General features: G+C 39.4%; 1 protein-coding gene across 5 annotated transcripts in view; it reads left to right on the top strand.

Annotated features, from left to right (window-relative positions):
- Positions 1-17909, top strand: part of ADAMTSL1 (ADAMTS like 1) — a 389105-nt gene extending 371196 nt beyond the window's left edge. For all 5 annotated transcript variants that reach the window (XM_085567914.1, XM_085567913.1, XM_085567916.1 and 2 more), the window contains 6 exons: positions 5097-5297; positions 6308-6488; positions 9495-9702; positions 11620-11729; positions 12492-12712; positions 14675-17909. In XM_085567914.1, the coding sequence (XP_085424040.1) occupies positions 5097-5297; positions 6308-6488; positions 9495-9702; positions 11620-11729; positions 12492-12712; positions 14675-14781 (1028 nt within the window). In that variant the 3' untranslated portion in view covers positions 14782-17909. The remainder of the gene's footprint in view (positions 1-5096; positions 5298-6307; positions 6489-9494; positions 9703-11619; positions 11730-12491; positions 12713-14674) is intronic.
- The last annotated feature ends 1229 nt before the right edge of the window (positions 17910-19138 follow it).

The raw sequence follows: 19138 nt of genomic DNA, 5'->3' as shown, positions 1-19138 counted from the left end.
GCAAAATTAACCTAGAGGTTTTTGCATGTTCTTAGGTGCATTATAGTGAGCCAAATGTGCAGCTGACTACTTTAGGAGAAGAACCAGATCAGATAGACTAATGTCAGGATTAAACTCTTTCAAGCAGAGCCAGAGAAGTTAATGCTGGAATTGCTTGCTAAGTACTGTGCCATTACATCTGGCTCTCATAGGACTAACACTTGTTCAAAACTCAGTGTGAAAAGTAATAAATGATCCCAATGAACACAACTGATCTCATCAATACAAATTTCTTAGAATGTTTGGTGATATACTCAAGAGCGAGGGTATTTCTTGAAAGTATGTTTTCTTGTAATTCTTTGTTCTTCCCATTTCTACCATGAGCCTGTTTTTAATTTTCATATATTTGGGAATTATTGCTGTATTAAAATTTGAAGCAGAAATGCAAAATAATTTGCAATCTGTACAAAGCCAGCAAAAAGAAAATTTGTAATTACAGCTAAACTGGCATCTGTGCTCACCTTAAGGAAAAAGACAACTGCAGAAGCTGTGCATTAGGGTTCAGATAAAATAATGACTATCTGAGAAGTTATTTTGCATATCATTTTTTCCTCCTCATTCTCTGTAATAAATTGGCCATCATGTTTGAAAAGAACTTCTAATGCTAAAGAATATTTTTAGCAACTTTATTTGATATTAACATTTTGTCTAGTGTCATCGGGATGAAGTACCAGCTATATTTGTGGGATAGCCTGTCCTTTTAATTGTGTTATCTGTTCCTTTAAATTTTTGTCTTGGTAAAAATCTGCCTTGTCACTATATGTGTGACAAGTCCCAGGCAGGTACATGACCTTTCTGTAAAGACTAGAATTAAAATTAAGATCAAGATTATGCCTTATCTTTGCATTTAATTGCCTGATCACATACTATCACATTGATTGCATCCTAAATATTGCATAAAGTTCATAAAGTGTCGCAGCAACTTCCTTCCACATCAGAGCACAGCAGACTGTGTCAGACTACACTGTAGCATTGCATTGAAATGTGTGGCTTTTCTTTTGCATATACACACTGTGTACATTTTGGGTTAAAAATTACATTATGATACCTCTGAATGGTTGAACATTTTGACTACTCTAAAACAGTGTTTCTTTTTCAGACAATCAGACACTAGTCCAGCCACTGCTAAGCTCTGAACACAGGGTCAAATGAGTGATGTTCTCTAGGCAATCTGCTGCTTTGAGTTAATTCCTGCCTGTTATTTTGTGCCATGAATTATCTAATCTGACAACCACTGATCTATAGTAGTGATCAAATATGCTTTCATATAAAATAATATCACTGACCTTTGGGGAAACATCTGCTGAATTTTGAGTTTGTTGAAAAGACTTGCAGCCTTTGAACTTTTGTCTCTAATCTTTATCTGAATTACTGACCTAGATTTTTTTTCTAATGAAACTTATGAGGAGTTCCACTGAGACCAATCATTGTTGGTAAATGGTAGTATCAGACTTGCTGAAGGTATCCTAATATGGGGACATTTCATTCTGCCAGCTTCCTTCATATAACAGGCATTTTAGATTCTGCAAAACTTGAGATTTATTCTAGATTAAGTGTTAAGTGAGTTTGTAACACTATGGGATTTCTGACATGTTGACTCAAGGACTTCTTGATTACAAGTTTTGAAGCAACCTCTTCCTCTATGACAGTCCTCACATGTCTCAGAAGGACAGAAGTTACAACCTCTCTGGAGCAAGCATCATCATTTGGCCTTTCCCAAACCTGTCTGCCCTCTACCTCCTCTGCTCTGCATTTTTTATTTTCCAAGTGCCATCTGAGATGCTGTTTCAAAATGTAGCAAGTTTATATTGGGTAATGAAATATAGAAAAGTTCTACAGCAGCACTGGCATTTGCAACTTGGTAATCGCATTATGTTGGTAATTGCATTATGTTGGTAATTGTCAGTTCTTGCTGTGCCTTTTATTGTACTCCTTGTGCTGTACTGCTGTCCAGTGTTTGTTCCATGAGTCTCATCTGACTGCTATTTTTTTCCCACAAATGGACAGTTAACCTGGTGATACATAGACCTGGAGCTATGGCAGTGGTGGGGTAGAAGTTTACAGTTTAACTACTTTTTTTTTTTTTGTCATGAACTTAATAAGCCTGTCAAAGTTAGCTTAGGTGGTCATTTGAGTATGCTGAATCCATTACTGTAGGCTTTGATTTTTGATTTGCCATTGCAGATTGTATTCAGAACAGTCCTTATTAATACATGATTCTCAGTGTGTAGGATTTCTGTTGACAGACTAAGTTTTAGGAAAGAGTATTAACTACCGGAACTTGAAAATTCCCTTGCTTTTTAATGGGCCCACCATGTGTCTGTGTATTTGGGAACATTTTTACAGCCAGTGTGCGGCTGGGAATGAGCCTGACTCAATTTTTGTTGAATACCATGTATGTTTGCAATGCTATGTAACTGATATCTAATAAGGACAACATGTGTGGCATTGGGTAACCAATTGAGGTGTTTTGAGAACTGTTAAAAACCATGTCAGATGTTTAGCGTAGTATATTGCAACCGCACCTTTGCAGCCATAAATAGTTATTTAAAATTACTTCTTTTTTTTAAGTGCTACTGTTACCAACTCAATTGGCTTATTTCAAGAATTTCTAAATATATGGTTTTCCTTTTGTAACATAAATTCATGTTATTTGCATTGCCTTAATATTTTTTTAAGTAAAAGTTGTATTTATACACATATTAATTATTTCTTTTCGGTTTTTTTTCAGATTTCATTGCTTTTTATAAATGTTATTTCATTCAGTGTTTGAAAGCAATGAGAAACAATTTTCATAATAGCAAACAGTTAAGTGTCTGTCACTTTATAGTATATTGAAAGTTCTTTCCCCATAAGAGAAACTACAAAGACATGTCTATTAGTTTTGCCTCTTCAGCAAAACAGGCATTACATACATGTAACTTTCAGACATGATCTTACCTAATTCCTTTGGTTTAAAAGCTGAATGCATCCTGTCAATGTTTCATCCTTATGTTAGATACAGAATGGAATTGAATTTTAGTTCTATTCCATTTAACGTGCATTTCTCATTTCAGTCAGCTAAGGAGAAAATAAGCCCTGACCAGAAACTGGGGAACTGATTCTCACTACCAGTAATCACCTACACAGTGTGGACACAGTAGCACAGTGTCAGCCACAACATACTAGTTCAGCACCAAACTTGTATTACTCTGACTGATATGTGGCTTTGCCACAGTTTGTTCAAAGCATTTTGTTCCTCATTTCATCCTTAATCTGATTTCTATTTTGAAAGTATACTTTATTTCCTTGAATGTAGAGTTTAGAGTGGAAATACTGTCATGTTTCAAGACCTGTAGGAGCATTATATTTATTGCTTTAATACCTTTTATTATGGTCCACAACTATTTTCTGTTAGAGTTCAGTAAAATGGTACAGAAATACAAAATCAAAGAAACTACCTGATCTTGGCCTGAAGTCTTCACTCAAATTCCATCTTTAATAAATATTACAAACATTAACTGGGGCTAATCATCCTGTTAACAGTAAATTAGAGATTTATTTGTTAGACAAATATGAAGACATGAAAACAATCTATATTTTAAGAATAGACACCTATTTTAAAGACAGTGATTTTTTTTTAATTTACATTTGTAAATGTATTTAGTACTTGCAAAATTCACTTGACATTTTTACCATTGTTTTCTATACACTATCAGGCTGCAAAAAAGAAAAGGAATCCTAAAATCAACAGTCTTTACACTTGTTTTTATCAGGTCTGAAAGTGCAAAAGTGGTGCATGCTTTGTATTTTGTTCTCCTAGTCTTAGCATGTTAGCCCAGAGCGTTTCTGCAGCTACAGTCATTCAAAAACTTGCAAAGGTTTAATGAGGAGCTGAATTTGACCTGGAGTGTCCATTTATTCTTCCTCTCGAGAAGCTGATGTATATGTTATGTTTGTTTATAGAGGACAGTTCTTCCAGAAGCGATTTTGTATACAATATAGTCATTCATGCACATACGTATTAATGCAAACAAAACAATATAAAGCTTCAGTATAACAAACTAACCATCAGAATAGATTACATTTGCAGAAACTTAGAGACCTTCCATGTCTCAGTGACATTTATAGCAGTGCATGACAAGCCTAAACCAGAAGCAGTCCTAGTGATATATGCCATCCCTCACATACAGCATTTCTGCCTCTCCACCCCTGCAATTGGTGGGGATAGGTTACACTACAGAAATCACCTGGTTCTTAATTTTTTCCCCAGGAAATAGGCAAGACAACTTAGCTGTCTTTCCCAATTTAAAAATTTCCTGGAATTCATCATGAAACTGGCAATGTATTCAGGTGATATGAGAACCACAGTAAAAAGGGTCTTCCTTCAGGTCAACAGGCAAAGAACTGACTGAGAATTTAAATCTCATCATCTGTGCTGGTGATCCATAGACCTCACACAATCCTTTAGAACATCAGGATATTTTTAGTTGCTGGTTTTGGTGTGGCCGAAAAAAAACCAACCCAAAAACAAGCAAACAAACCACAATCCAACCAAACCTGTAAAGGCTCAATTTTATCTTTTTCGTCTTTCAACAGATTTTTTTTGTGTAAAAAAAATTCTTAATTTTAATATAACACAAACAATAAATAGCATTATTTTTTTTCTAAAATAAAGAGAAAGAGGAAGGTGGTTCTGTGGCTTATGTAGGAAATTTGGAGACCAAGTTGCATTTTTAGTGCATGTTCAAGAAGGTCCTTGAGTTTATGCCAGGTTTATAACCCACCCATCCCACCTTCTTCAATACCAAAATGAGGATGATCAAAAATAGTTGAAACCTTAGAAGGTCTAATATAAATAATTACAAACTAATCAGAGATTTTCCAATTTGCAGACTATCTGGCTTTTGGATTTTGTTCTGTGATGAAAAGTTATTCCTTATTACAGAATTACTTTTCATCATTATGAGAAAATAAGGAGAAAATGGGATGGAATCTACTTCCCCTCATTTTGACCATTTCAAAGCATGTACCTGGTTTAGTAATCAGCAGGTTTTTCTCATGTATGTGTTTTTTAGGTTGTGCTGTCAATGGGTATCCAACCCCAAACATCACCTGGCTTTACTCTGGTGAACCTCTCAGTCAGCAACATCAACTCCTGGCAGCAGGACGAATTCTTCAGCTACTCAATGTCAGTGATTTCACTGATGGTGAATTCAGCTGCCTTGCTCAGAATGAAGCTGGCTCACTCACTCAAGTAATGACTTTGACTATACAAGGTAACTCTTTAGTTTCAGCCATTTCATCCTGGAAAGCTCTGGCCATGGACTTCCCTGCACTGCCTTCTTCATCCTGAATTTCTCCCCTTTGAAACCATCACCATGCATATCAGAAAAAAAGATGTCTTAACAATTTCTTGCCATGGATATAGATTTGCAGGGCTCCTGAGTACCTTACAGTGTCTTAGCTTGTACTTTACCAAAATGACACCAGATATTTCTGCCTTTCTGAGCACGAAACACACCTTCCTGATTCAAGCTCTGCTTATGTTGAGCCTCAACAATTTTCTTGTCCATAAATTCAAGACAGATGTGGCAGAGTTTATACCCCTTAAAACAAAAGCCCCTCTATTAATACAAAAAAGTGAGTGTCTCACAGTCTCTTCTTCATTGAAAAACCCTTCACTTGTAAAAGTTCTGGAACTGTTAGTGTTAGAGATCTCCTAGAAGTAAGACAAAGGCAATAAAGCAATGAAAAAACACTGTGGTGCAGCTGGGTTCAAACAGAATATGCAGCCTTCATTGCTTCAATTGTCAGTGATGGAGAGGTGAAGAATTTAACTTTTCCTTCAATTTTGATATAAAATTTTGAGTGTGTTGAATTTTCACATTTATTTTCAGGATAAATGATCTGTGTAAACTATCTGTTTAAGAGACACAGTGTTTCAAGATCATAGTGTCATAGATACTGCTGGGTACTGCAGCTAACCATATCTTCATTAAATAACACACCTTTAAAAATTTAGATGCTCACTGGCATCTGGCTTCACTTAACTGCTATGCCATGTTATTAGCTTTCTATGCTTGTTGCTTATAAGCACAAAAATACTGGGTTTGTTGCACCAAAGGCAGTCAGGGGTTTAAGTCAGATGCCTTGCAAGGGTAGATATCTCCTTTTCATTGAATCCATGTATTTCATCCTGGAGAACATCATCAACTCTCTCCTTTCTAATTGAACCCCTGCTGTCAGTTTTTCAGTGTTAACATGCCTCTCCCACACTTCCTGGCAGAGTACCGGTGGTCGGCGGACAAACTGACAGCTTGTTCGGCTTCCTGCGGCCACAGAGGGCTGCAGCTGCCCCAGCTGAGGTGCTTACTGGATGGGGCTGAAGTCAACGCATCCCACTGTGGAGAGACACCCAAGCCATCTCTGCAACCCATCGCATGCAACAGAAGAGACTGCCCTTCACGGTTTGTCTGTCCCGTGTGAAAGTATCTTACGTGCCTTTAAGATGTGCTGGAAGAGCTCTTTGTGCGGGTCATCCCACCACTGCAGCTTCTCTGGTGCCTCTTTGGAGAAGTGATGGCTAAAAGCGAGTTTTTGAGTGCTAAATCTATACAGTTGGGATTTTATAGAAATATTAATGGAAACCTTTGACAGGACAAGGTAGAAAGAGAATTCACAACTTGCAATGTCTTGGGTCACACCCTATGTTGGTTATAAATTTCTTGCTTGTTCTGAGCACTGAATGCATGGAAATTTTGTTACCCAAGACCTGTAGGATATTTTCTTTTTTGGCTTCATAGCAGTTTGCCCCAGCAATATAACAGACAAGAAACTAAGTTTAGCAGCTATTTCATTATTTTATTCTGGGTCCTTTTGCTGCTTGAAAATCAATACTGGCAGGATTGCAGTTGTAGCTGCAGCTGCAAAGAATTCCCTTAGCAGGGTGAAAATATCTTTAATAAAATGGGCACATCTATCAGATCTAGTGGGCATGAAGAGGGCTGAGTTCTGCCCCCTTTTGGACTTTGCTAGCTTGTGGTTGCCTTGGAATTGTAATTCTCTGTCCTTATAGTCCCCTGGTTTTCACTTACTGCTATACACAAATGAGCCAGGACAGCTTGCAAAATATCTGGCTACACCTAGGTCTTCCTCTAGCACATCTCAACTACTGTGTCCAATTTTACATCCCTCACTACAATAAAGAAGGACAGAGAAGCTGGTGAAGGGTCTGGAGTACAAGTCCCATGAGAAGTGCCTGAGGAAACTGAGGTTGTTTACCTCAGAGAAAATGGGCCCAGGAGACCTTACCATTCTCTACAATTGCCTGAAAGGAGGCTGCAGTAAGGTAGGGGTCAGCATCTTCTTCCAAGTGAAAAGTGACAAGACAAAAGGAAACAGCCTCAAGCTGCATCAGGAGAGGTTTATATTGGCTGTTAGGGAAAAATTCACCATAGAAAGGGTTGTCAAACATTAGAACAGTTGGAAGTGATTTAGTCATCATCCTTCAATGTATTTAAAAGATGTGTATATGCGGTGCTTAGGGGCATGGTTTAATGGTGAACTTGGCATTGCTGGGTTATGATTGGACTTGATGATAATAAAGGTCATTTCCAACATAAATGATTCTCTGACTTCACCCCTCACAAAGTCTTTTTTTTCTTTTTTTACATCCTTTGGTGCGAAGAAGAGTACATCTTGAGCCTATCCAGAGAGTCAGTATAGTATTATGCTCCCTCCATATTAAAAAAGTCCTGCTTCTGCAATTCAATATCTCCTTAGCTGAGATATCTAAACATGTTTTTTCCATATTTTTCATGGTGTTACTCTCTTCTCTCCCTTATTTCCAATGTGGATATGTTATGTTTCAGTATACAAACACTTAAAAGTAGTGAGTATCTCAAGAGAACTTTCATACAACTTCCCTCATTCAACAGACATTCACTCATGCAACAGTGATTTGGGACTTGTATTAAAAAAAAGACAGTCTAAGCTGTGGCAAGGAGAGGTGGCCTGATGAGAAGTGGACAGATTCACCACTTTTGCTGTGTCTTGGGTATATTGTTAGTTTCTGTTTAATCACCTTTTAAAATATATTCCTACTCTTCTTTGCAGGCAAATGTTTCCTGAGTTGCCAGCTGAGTCATAAGAAAGAAGCCAAAAGATTTTTGATGAAATATGAAACATGCTCATTAGCAAGTTTTCCTTGCTGTTGACAATAAATTCCATGGGAATGGTTTATGTCTTTTTATACCTTCCCTGAATTGTAACACAACCCCAAATTCTTCCTCAGCTCCTGAGAAACTGCTGAGATGTAAGCTTAGAAATAAAAGTTGATTGACATACAGACCAGAGCTTTATAAGCAGTGCGGAAATTGCAGGTTCAACCACACCAAACTGCACAAAAGTACCAGTGTTCTTGTTTTTCAGGTTGGGAATATGTTTGTTTATACTTGCTTCTGAGACCACTGGAGTTAATCACCCACAGAAGACAGAGAAATAGAAACAGATACCTCTCCATGGGACTGGAGAATGCCTGTTGCCTATTTTGTAAAGCAATTGTAAACACTGCTGGTGAGGGATGTGATAGGCAGTATTTTACTCCCAAAACCACAAAAATCCTGCCAAGTATCCAGAAACTTAATGAAGCAAACTGCTGGCTTGACCATAAAACCGTTCAGAAAACTAATAATCAGTTGCATTCTTGTTATTCCTACCTAACGCCTTCCCAAACCTGACTGTACAAGTGTTTCACCTAATGATCCTTACAATGACAACAGGCATTAGACTATTATTTTCTCTTATTTACAGCCTTTTAGCTAGTTAGATTGGATTTTTTAAATGCCAGTACACAGAGGTTCAGAGCATCAGCCTCAGCTGGTAAATGCATGGTCTGAGCTTAAGAGGAAAGAAGAACAGTGTCCTTCCTTTCCTGGGAAAACTGTTCCTGAGCAATGTTCAGGCTTTTCTGGATTATGCCAGATGTCAGGGGTACAACACAGGAGGCAGGCAGCAGCAGGACCCAGCAGGATTTTGGCTATTCTCTCACAAGCTTGAAGTGGCCTGTGAGCTACTCCAGCAATTACACAGAGATAGTTTTCCCTACTAACGAGTAGGGCTAGTCCTAGCATTGTACTGCAGCTTGTGATAAAGGCCTCCATGGCACTATGGTGTAAGAGCAGACTTGCCCAACTCCTCTGCCAGTGCTACAAGTATTTACTAAGCCTCTAAAAACAGCTTTAAGGTCTGGGCCCAAAGAGCCTTGAGAAAGGTAAATTAATGTAAAAATGGCAGTTTTCTCAGATTTCATCCTCTGAGCATCTTCTAGTGAAAACTATGGGAGGCTGAGACACTAAATGAGCCAACCCACTGTTGCCTGTCTTTGGTCCAACTGACAAAGACCAGCTGATGCCAAGGATTCTGCAGACAGTGGCATGTGCCTGCTCCCTGACCTGTTCTCCTTTCTCTCACAGGTGGATGGTAACATCCTGGTCTCCTTGCACACGGAGCTGTGGTGGAGGCAAACAGACGCGGCGAGTGACATGCCAGCGCCTGACAGCGAGAGGCAGCTCTGTCCCCATGTCCAGCGAGGCTTGTGCCCAGGTGTCCAAGCACCCTGTGGACACACAGAGCTGTAACAGGCAGCCCTGTGTTGAGTGGGCAGCCTCCTCCTGGGGCCAGGTAAGGAGCAAAGTAGCATTCCAAGGACAGTCCCATAGTGTAGGCTAGAAAAAAGAGACAGTAAATGAGGGTTGTGATTTTTCAACGTAGTATCTTTAGGTTATAGTCTGCAGGCTTTTGAGGTGGACACTAATTTGTTCAGCTCCTTCTTTCTGTATATGGTACACTGCTGTTTGGATTTCTGTAGCTTCTCATGATCACTATAATTGCTGCTCATGAACAGAACTTTTACTGCAGACCCCTGTGTCCTCCAGCAGAAAGGTCTACAGTAGCTCCTTGCTACAGTGATTAGTGACATATCTGGAAAATAGCCTTCTTCAAGTCTTAATTCCCCTTACCAGCCAGCAAGAGTGCTTCAGTCTTGGCTGGCTGGAGTCAGGACTGTGATGAGGTTCAAGACAGGAGGACTGTGCAATAATTCAGTTTTACAAAGTTGCTGATGTTGCCTGCAAATACAAAATACTTGAGCTTTCTTGGCTTGCTTCATAATGAAAGGCAGAATTGAGGGCTAAAAGCATTTTCAAACTACTTCCTGCTGCTTTGCAGATCTTCAAATTTTCTCTTCAGGTTTTTTTAAAATGTTGGTAGGAAAAAATGCCTTCAGCTACTAGAATGTGTTATTGTTCATTGCTTGAAAACATCTTGTTTAAAACTTGAAAGGTGACTGAGTTATTGTATTACAAGTTAAGCTTGGAATAATCACTTGCTATCAAAGAAAATTTTCACTCTCTATGAAATTTCAGAAAATAACTGGATCATCTTTGCAAAAACTGTTATGCATCATATTGTTCCCCATGACATCATACTCAGCTGAGAAAATCAGACGGTTCAGAATTTTTGAACTTTAGACGGAATCTCTGTGCATTATCATATGGTATTTCTGCTACCTAGATTACAAAAAAAATGTCAAGTTCAATGTGGTTGCATACTGCCTTGTCTCCAAGCCAGAAGACTGTTACACATAGTTAGGAATGTGCCACTGGTTCGGTGGATTGATTACCTGCTTGGTAGTATGGCAGTATGATGGGGTGTCAGGTCACCTGTTGCACAGGTGTAGCAATCAACTTTCCCAGTTCATAAAGAAAATAAACAGCCTACCTTCTCTACCACTACCCCTAGAATTAGTTCCTTTCCTTCATTTAATGTTCCTGGTATTTTGTTCTCCACTGTGTAATCCCATGATGTTTTAAAGCTAGTGATCCACACTAATGACCCCTTATTCAACCTTCAGTTTGTTTTTTGAAATCATTTCCAGACACTTAGAAAAGCAGTTTCCTAATAGTTATGTAGTTTTAAAATATCAGAAATACATGCTTCATACCTATACCAAGTTATGTTTTAATCAAAGTAGAGGATTAAGAGAGTTTAACTGAAATGTAAGCGTTAAGCTTGAATATGTTAGGATGGTCTTAATTTTGGAGCAAGCTTGCATATCTTTTGTGCTTCTCATGCTTCCTGCTTTTGTTTATTGTCCTTCAATGCTTTTAAATTTATTCAATGGAGTGGAATATGTCCTTGGTTCAATACATTCTGAGTTATTTGGCTAATTCACATGCTGCAAAATGCACAGTAAAAGTAATGCATTGGGATTTCCTGTATGGATCATAGGCTCTTGGCTAATGGCATGAGAGCATTTAATTTTCCCTAACAGATGCATTTAAGATTAAATTATTGAAGAGAAGAGGTAATTAATCTAGAGAGCAGATACAGAAATGTAGTTTAAATGCTGCTGGAGAAGAGTGAGATAGAGCAGAAAATGGCTGCACAGTCAGCCTTCAAATCTTGCAGAGGTCCAGAAAGCAGTTGAAATCTCAACAGTCTCTGAGTGGCATTATGCACTTTATTTCACTAGCTGTTTTATAAAAAATGCAACTTGCCCTCTTTTACCTCCCCTGAGTGAATCTTCTGTGTTTGCAGTGTAACGGGCCTTGCATTGGACCACGACTGGCTGTACAGCACCGACAGATATTTTGCCAGACCAAAGATGGGACTTCTGTGTCATCTGATCAATGCAGCTCCTTACCAAGGTAGGTACCAAGAAATGTCTTATGTCTGAACCCACAGCCCTTTTCAGAGATACTTATCAGGCCTATTTATTCCTAGGAACTTCAGGCCGGTTGGCCAAAAACTGGAAAATCTTCTATGCATGCCAAATCTTGACTGCAAGGCTGTGCTATATCTCCTTAAGGTGCCAGCCTTCTCACTTATTTAAACACAAATTCTAACAGAAAACAAAGGGTCTCCACAGGTTTTGTTTTCTTGCAGATAAACTCCACTGTCAACAGTGTAATATTTGCTTCACATGAGACAAGTATATAAATGATGATTGATCATGACTGACTATTAATGTAATTGGCTTGTTGGCTCCCATTCATGCCTTTTCACTACCTGTGTGACAAATAGATAGGAAGCGTACCTATACATCCTCTGTGATACTGTCTTGAAAGAAAAAGAAGGGTTTCAGAGAATTGGTTGTGTTCCCACTGGCTGTGAAGCCATAAAAAAGTTACCAAGTCCTGCTGGACCACGTTGGTCACCACTCTTTTCACCTTTCAGCAGATCTCTGGTTTGGTTCTTTGTGGAGAGGGCATTTCAGCCAAATCCTCCAACAGTTCAAGTGGTCATTTAGCCTGGTGTTGGTGCACCCACTGTGGATCTGGTTCTTGAGAGCAGTTCAAAACTGCTGGCCTCAGCTGGCGGCTTGGGAAGATCTGATCCATAGACTACTCTGAGTGAATTACCTTTGGGATATGTAATATTTGCTCTCCCTCCGTCCCTCCTGCCCACAGGCCGTTGAGCACCCAGAACTGCTGGACGGATGTCTGTGGTGTGCACTGGAGGGTCAGCCTGTGGACTGTCTGCACAGCCACGTGCGGGAACTACGGCTTCCAGTCACGGCGTGTGGACTGCGTGCACATCCGCACCGCCAAGCCCGTGATGGACCACCACTGCTCCTGGAGGCCGAGGCCAGCAAACTGGCAGCGCTGCAACATCACGCCGTGCGAAAACGGTACTTCAGGAGAGGAGGCTGAGTGGTGCAGGAGTAGGAAGGAAGGGAGAGTCATCTCTCAGACACACAGCACTGGACCTTGCAGCTGGGCATCTGGGGCAGCATCCAGCCCAGCCCTGTGCAAAATGCAGTGTCTAAAGCCCAGCATCCCAGAGAGGAGTGCTGCCCATTTTGGAGGCTTTTGGCAATGCCAGTAGTGCTGGGATTGTGTCTCCTTCTAACAGCATGAGAAATAATTAATGCAGTCTTACAGGGCAAGTCCAGAGTAGGCCACCAAGTCAATCAGAGGGATGGAGCACCTGTCATATGACAAAAGGCTGAGGGAAATGGGATTGTACAGCCCTGTTTTTAGGTAGCCTACTTGTAGCCTTCCTGTACCTGAAGGGAACTTACAAGAAAGATGGAGCAACACTTTTTACAAGGCCACAGAACAAGGGGGAATGGTTTCAAACAGAGTAGTTTAGTAGTAAAAACAAATACTAAAAATAGTAGTAGGTATTTTTTTTAAACTACAAGTTTTACTAGATTTAGTAAAACTACTAGTTTTACTAAAAAAACCCTAAAACTTAGTTTTAAGTTATTTCAGTCAAACTATTAGTTTTACTAAATCTAGTAGTTTTAGATTAGATATTATGAAGAAATTATTTACTGTGGAGGTGATGAGATAATGGCACAGGTTTCCCAGAGAAGTTGTGGAAACCCCATCCCTGAAGGTTTTCAAGAACAGGTTGCATAGGACTCTCAGCAACCTGGTCCAGTGGAAGGCTTCCCTGTGCACAGCAGGAGGGTTGGAACTAGATGATCTTCAAGGTCCCCTTACAATGCAAACCATTCTATGATTCTGTGATTAACTTTCAGTTAATGGTACAGACAGAAAGAAAAACATGAATCACAACCAGACTTATGGCTGTAGTCCAAATCCAGTGGGTAGGTGGATGATGGGAAATCCTGTAGGCAAGACTGCTTTCTTGCAGATTACAAGTAACAAATTGGGCCTATCAGGGAAATAGAAAAAGCATTAATTTTTAAAAAATGAAATGAATAGAAGAGACCAATTTGCCTGTTTGGAAATTATGCTCACATCCTCTGTCTTGCGAGCCAGTTGCTTTGCAATCATTGCAGATGCAGTAGCAGAATCCATATGCACTTGCCTATATTCACGTCAGCTCTGCTGCTCCCTCTCAGCAAAGTGAACTGCATAGGTCCAAACTCATGAGTTTGAGGGACCCTAATGGAAGCTGAAGCAATGAGGGAGATTGCATGTATCAAGCAAGACCTTTTACAGGTTTGATAACTTAATACCTTTGATACCTTGATCACAGATATCAGACTGGAGGCTAATGCTCCAGCCTCTTTCTGCTATACAGAAATGTCCCAAATTCCAGGGTCTTGCAGGGATACTGGATGGTTGTCCAAACTAAAAAGCAGGAGGCTATGAGCCTCACAAACTGTACAAGTGGTACCAGAACCTAAGCCCTAGAGGAGTTCAAAAGATGTCTTAATATCTTCATGGTGGGTGGTTTTTGACCTGTGAAAAACACAAGACAACTCCCAGTCAGCTGGGGTGACACACACTGGCTCTTCAAGTGGAAAGCTGGCCAAAGTGCCTCTGACCTACTCCATTTTAAAAAGTATCCAGTTTCATTTAGCTCTTCATCTTTGGTTTAACTGTTAGGAAACTTCTAGCCTCTCTAAAATACTGGTAGATGACAAACTGACAGCGTTGGAGCAGCCTCGGAAGCCGTTTCTCTAGGTTCTGTAATTAAATGTTGCCTACCTTCATTGATCCTGTGGACTTGCAGTCCACATTCAGTCTTTGCAGCAAGTCAATCTCATGCCCACAGTAAGACCTCCCAACACAAAAGTTCTCCTCTTGTCCACCCAAGGATAAATGTTCACAGGTAAGAAACACTTTTTTCATAACTTCATCACCATTTCTTCTTCTTGTTTCTCTTTTGGCAGTGGAGTGCAGAGACACCACAAGATACTGTGAGAAAGTGAAGCAGCTCAAACTCTGCCAGCTCACCCAATTTAAGTCACGTTGCTGTGGGACCTGTGGAAAATCTTGAAGATAGACAAGATGAAAATGGAGGAACAAGGGGATCACAGCCTTTTCTTCACTGAGCAAAGGCTTTTGCAGAAAATACAGATGGATGGAATCTTTTTCATTTTATTTATTTATTTCCCTTTAAAAAAAAATTTAACAAATCATTGTTGTAAAGGGACTTGACAAGTTTTCCCTTCTATGCATCTGGGAGACAGAATGCAAATAAACGTGGTCATGAGAGTAGACCACAGAGTCAGAGAGACCCATGACATCAAGAAATGGGTACCAGAGGAGTGAGGCTTCTCCTCAGTCTTCTCCTCAAATCTCCTCATGCCTGTGTGACACACCAAGAAACAAGTGAGGAAGAGGATCAGAGTCAAAACCTAATATCATATTACAGAATCACAGAATCCTCAAGGTCCAGGGAGATCTTCAGGGTTATCTAGTCCAACCATTAACAGCACTACCATACCCACCCCTAAAGTATCCCTGGGTGCCACATCCAGACTCTTCTTGGACACTGCCAGCGATGGTGACTCCATCACCTCCCTGGGCAACTTAATCCAATGCCTAGCCAGTTTTTCAGTGAGTATTTTTTTAATATCTAATCTGAGTTTTCCCAGCTTAATTTGAGGCCATTTCTTCTCATCCTATGGTTTGAAACATGGCAGAAGAGGCTGACATTACAACTTCTTTCAGGCAGTTGTAGAGAGCAATGTGGTCACCCCTGAGTTTCCTCCCAGCTAAACAACCCCAGCTGCCCCAGTTGTTCTTTATAGGATGTGTCTTTTAGATCTTTCACCAGATCCATAGCCCTTACCTGGATATGCTCCAACCTCAATGTCTGTCCTGCAGTGAGGGGCTCAAAACTGAGCACAGGATTTGAAGTGTGGCCTCATCAGTGCTGAGTACTGGGGGACAATTACTGCCCTGGTCCTGCTGGCCACACTACTGTTGGTACAGGCCAGGATGTCCTTGGCCACCTCAGGCACCTGGGCACAGCTGGCTCACATTTAGCCAGGTGTTGACCAGCACCCCCAGGTCTCTTTCTGCCGAGCAGCTCTCATCTCTCTTCGACTACCTTGAGAACACAAGCATATGAGTTTGCTTTATAAGCTTATTTGTTACATCCAAGATTGGAAGCCTTTTTAACTTATAAACTCCTCTCTCCTTCCTATACCAGACAAGGGGCATCCTTGTGATCTTTGAGGATCTGGTGTCTGGAGAAGTTGGACAATGATCTGTTACACAAGTGGGTCTAAAATACACCTGAAAATATTTCTATTTTGAGCTTGTGAGGGAGGATTGGAGATGAAGGGTTGTCCTCAACACAGAAGTGTGATGGTGATATTAATGATTAACCAGCAAAAGGAGAAAAAGTATTATAACAGACTTAAATACAAACCTGCAAACACTGTTCCCTAGAGAGCATAGGCAGGAAAGGTAGAAATAGTACATGATCAACAGGAGAGACTTTGCATAGTGCGTCCTTCTAACACTTATTTAGAAAAAAGAGGTACTACTTTCCAAAGTTCTGGTACTGTCAGACCTGGGGTTTTGGCAATTAACTTGTAGAAGTGGATTTTTCTATTTTGTTAACATGAAGTTTCTCTTTCCTGGCAGCCAAGCCCTTTGGATAACTGGTAGAAAAGAGCTCTATTCTGATTTTTCATGGTTGTTACTACTCAGTTGAAACAGAATCACTTTAGCATCAGCCCCATTGGACTAATGCAAACAACTTGTAAGAAACTTGCTCCTCTCCAGCTGCCTCCCACAACAAAACAGGTGCTATAAAGCAGATCTTTAAGTCCATCTATAACACCCCAAAGGTACAGTCTAGAAAATGAGATTCAAACATCATACTCACAGCATGGTTTTGCATGCAGGCTATGAGTCTTTTCTCCTGGCCAGCTGCAGTGGATATTCAGCTAGTGAAGTGCTACATGATATTAGTTCCTGGGCATTCTATTCTCTGCTTTGCTCAAAAAAAAAAAAAAAAAAAAAGAGAAAACCTGCAAAGAGAGTTTGAGAATTGTGGAACTTTAGAGGAGAACTACCTGATCTCAGGTTTTGCTTCAAGGCCTTCTCTAAATGAAAGGTTTGGTTGTGCCCCTCCTATAACACCTGTTGGAGCTAGTGCCTTGTGGTATAGTTATGAAATGTTCAAGTTCTGCTATGTTATAACTTTCATGACATGCAGATTTTTCAGTAAAAGTGGGGATCCAGTAAAACTGGGGGCCAGTAAAACTGGAGGTCAGTGCCAGGTTCATTACATTAATCTGTCTCAAATTGGCTTATTTCAAAACATATCTGGGTGTGAACACTCTTGGTAGAAATGGGTCTTCAAGAAATAAGCATCAGTGTAACTTTTTATTTAAAAAGAAAAAGAATAATGACTTTCTGTGTATGTAAATTTATATCTTTTCTGTATATTTATTAGGATTTCTTGTATAAAAAGTGCAATATTAATAATTGTACATTATTTTGTCCAGATAAAACTATTTTGTTTTTCTTTTTTAATCTCCCCAGAATTTTGTTCCTCTAAAATCAACAGTAATAGTGTATTTCTCTTAATTTTAATAGCACTTGCATTTAATTGGGGATCTGCTTCACTGTGCACAGGGTGCGTTATAGATTATGACATGAGGGAGGGATGATGTTTTTAACTTGTAAAATTATAATTATGCATGGAATGAAGGACAATTCCTTAGTAACATAATAATAGCAATGATGATGATGACGATGTGATGGATATTTTTGATACATTAGTTAACAAAATGCAGCATGGGGAAGTATTTTATTTTGTGTAAAAGCAAAATATGTTCAATCTATCACATGTTCCATTGTATCTGTGTAACTGTGCACAGGATAAACACAAAATATCTGATCTGGAAAGGCCACTGTGTCATCCCTGCACAGTGTAAATTTAATGTCACATGTCTGTCTTCTGAATTGTGACTTGGCAGCATCTCAGTAATATAAGGATTACTGGTTATTTTTTAAAAGGATGCTTTCCTTCTCTAAAGAGAAAACAAAACAGCCAACTTGTATTTATATTATTTTTTGTACAAGTAATGCAGCTTATTTATTTAACTACAACTGTCTGACTTGTTGTTTTTTAATCTTAAAAACAAAAGCTGAAGTAGCAAAGCTGTTGGAGTTTTCTGTTCTTATTCTTTATTATCATAGCAGCACACACCTGTTATGCAAAGTACACATGATGTACCTGCCTTGGGGAAAGAGGAGATGTCATCTCATTTTCAAGTTTCCAGCCACTAAGATTCTTCACCCTTTGTTGGAGATACGTTTTAATTCTCCATTTGCCTTGCTTTATTCTTATTTGCTAATGGCTTACCCTTATTGCTCTTGCAGAAGTATAAAGCTGGCCCAAGGACCATGAAGATCAATAAAAGTATACTCCTTTTTTTAAATAGCAATGCTTCAAGACATAACTTTCTTCAGCACCCTATGGCTTGAAGAAAGACCTGTTAATTCCAGGCTGCTGCTGCCTTCAGTAATGGACCTGCTAGCTACCTGAAGCATCAGGTGTGTGTGCAGAAAGAATTGTGCTAATGGTCTAAATTATGAAGGGAAAAAAAGAAAAAAAAAAAAAAGCAAAATGCATTTCTTCTTAACAAAAAAAAAAAAAAAAAAAAAAGAGTTTTAATTCAGATAAGCAAGTCAAAGACCAGATCTAAGACCTACAAGTAACTGAAGGCAATGGGAATTTCATCATTCATTTTCAGTAAACAAGCATAGAGCTGTTATGTGTGTAAGATGAACAGGTTTGCATATGTTCTCAAAACAATAATTATTGTCTCTTATGCTTATGGCTTTAGTTACTATTCAAGTCAAAAAGCATTCAAAACCTTAAAAGCAAGCTTCCAGTTTTGTTCTCCTGACTAATTTTCTTCACAAAAGAAAACCAGTTCTGAACCAAACAGAAAAATACAGTGCTGAAAGGTTCCCCACAGAGGATCTACTTCCAGCCCCTCTTACGTGACAGGGAAAGCACAGTGAACTACTCCAGGCATCTGTGTCTGCATGCATGATCTCAAAAAACAGAAGCCATAGCCAGAATTTTCTAAAAATTAACTCTAGTTAGAAATCTTTTTCCTGCTCTCTAGATGCAGTTACATGGACTGAAGTTGGAGTTTGTTTCGTTTTTAAGTAAGGATTCTTCTTGATAGGCAGTTGCCTATCAAACAAAAAGGCCTTATCATTTTTTTGGTGTACCAACATTGATTCATAAATAAATTTGGTTATTCTAAATCAGCATCACCCAACACCTCTATTTGTAGAAGGGCAGACAAAAGCTTACTCTTTTCCAGATTTTCAGAACAATAAAATTTCTCAAAAGTTTTTAATGTCAGCTTTCA

This window comes from Lonchura striata, chromosome Z, assembly GCF_050655825.1.
Source record: "Lonchura striata isolate lonStrDom1 chromosome Z, ASM5065582v1, whole genome shotgun sequence".
Taxonomy (NCBI): Eukaryota; Metazoa; Chordata; class Aves; order Passeriformes; family Estrildidae; genus Lonchura; species Lonchura striata.
Note: the sequence above shows the minus strand (reverse complement) of the source record. Positions and strands in the feature narration are given on the sequence as shown.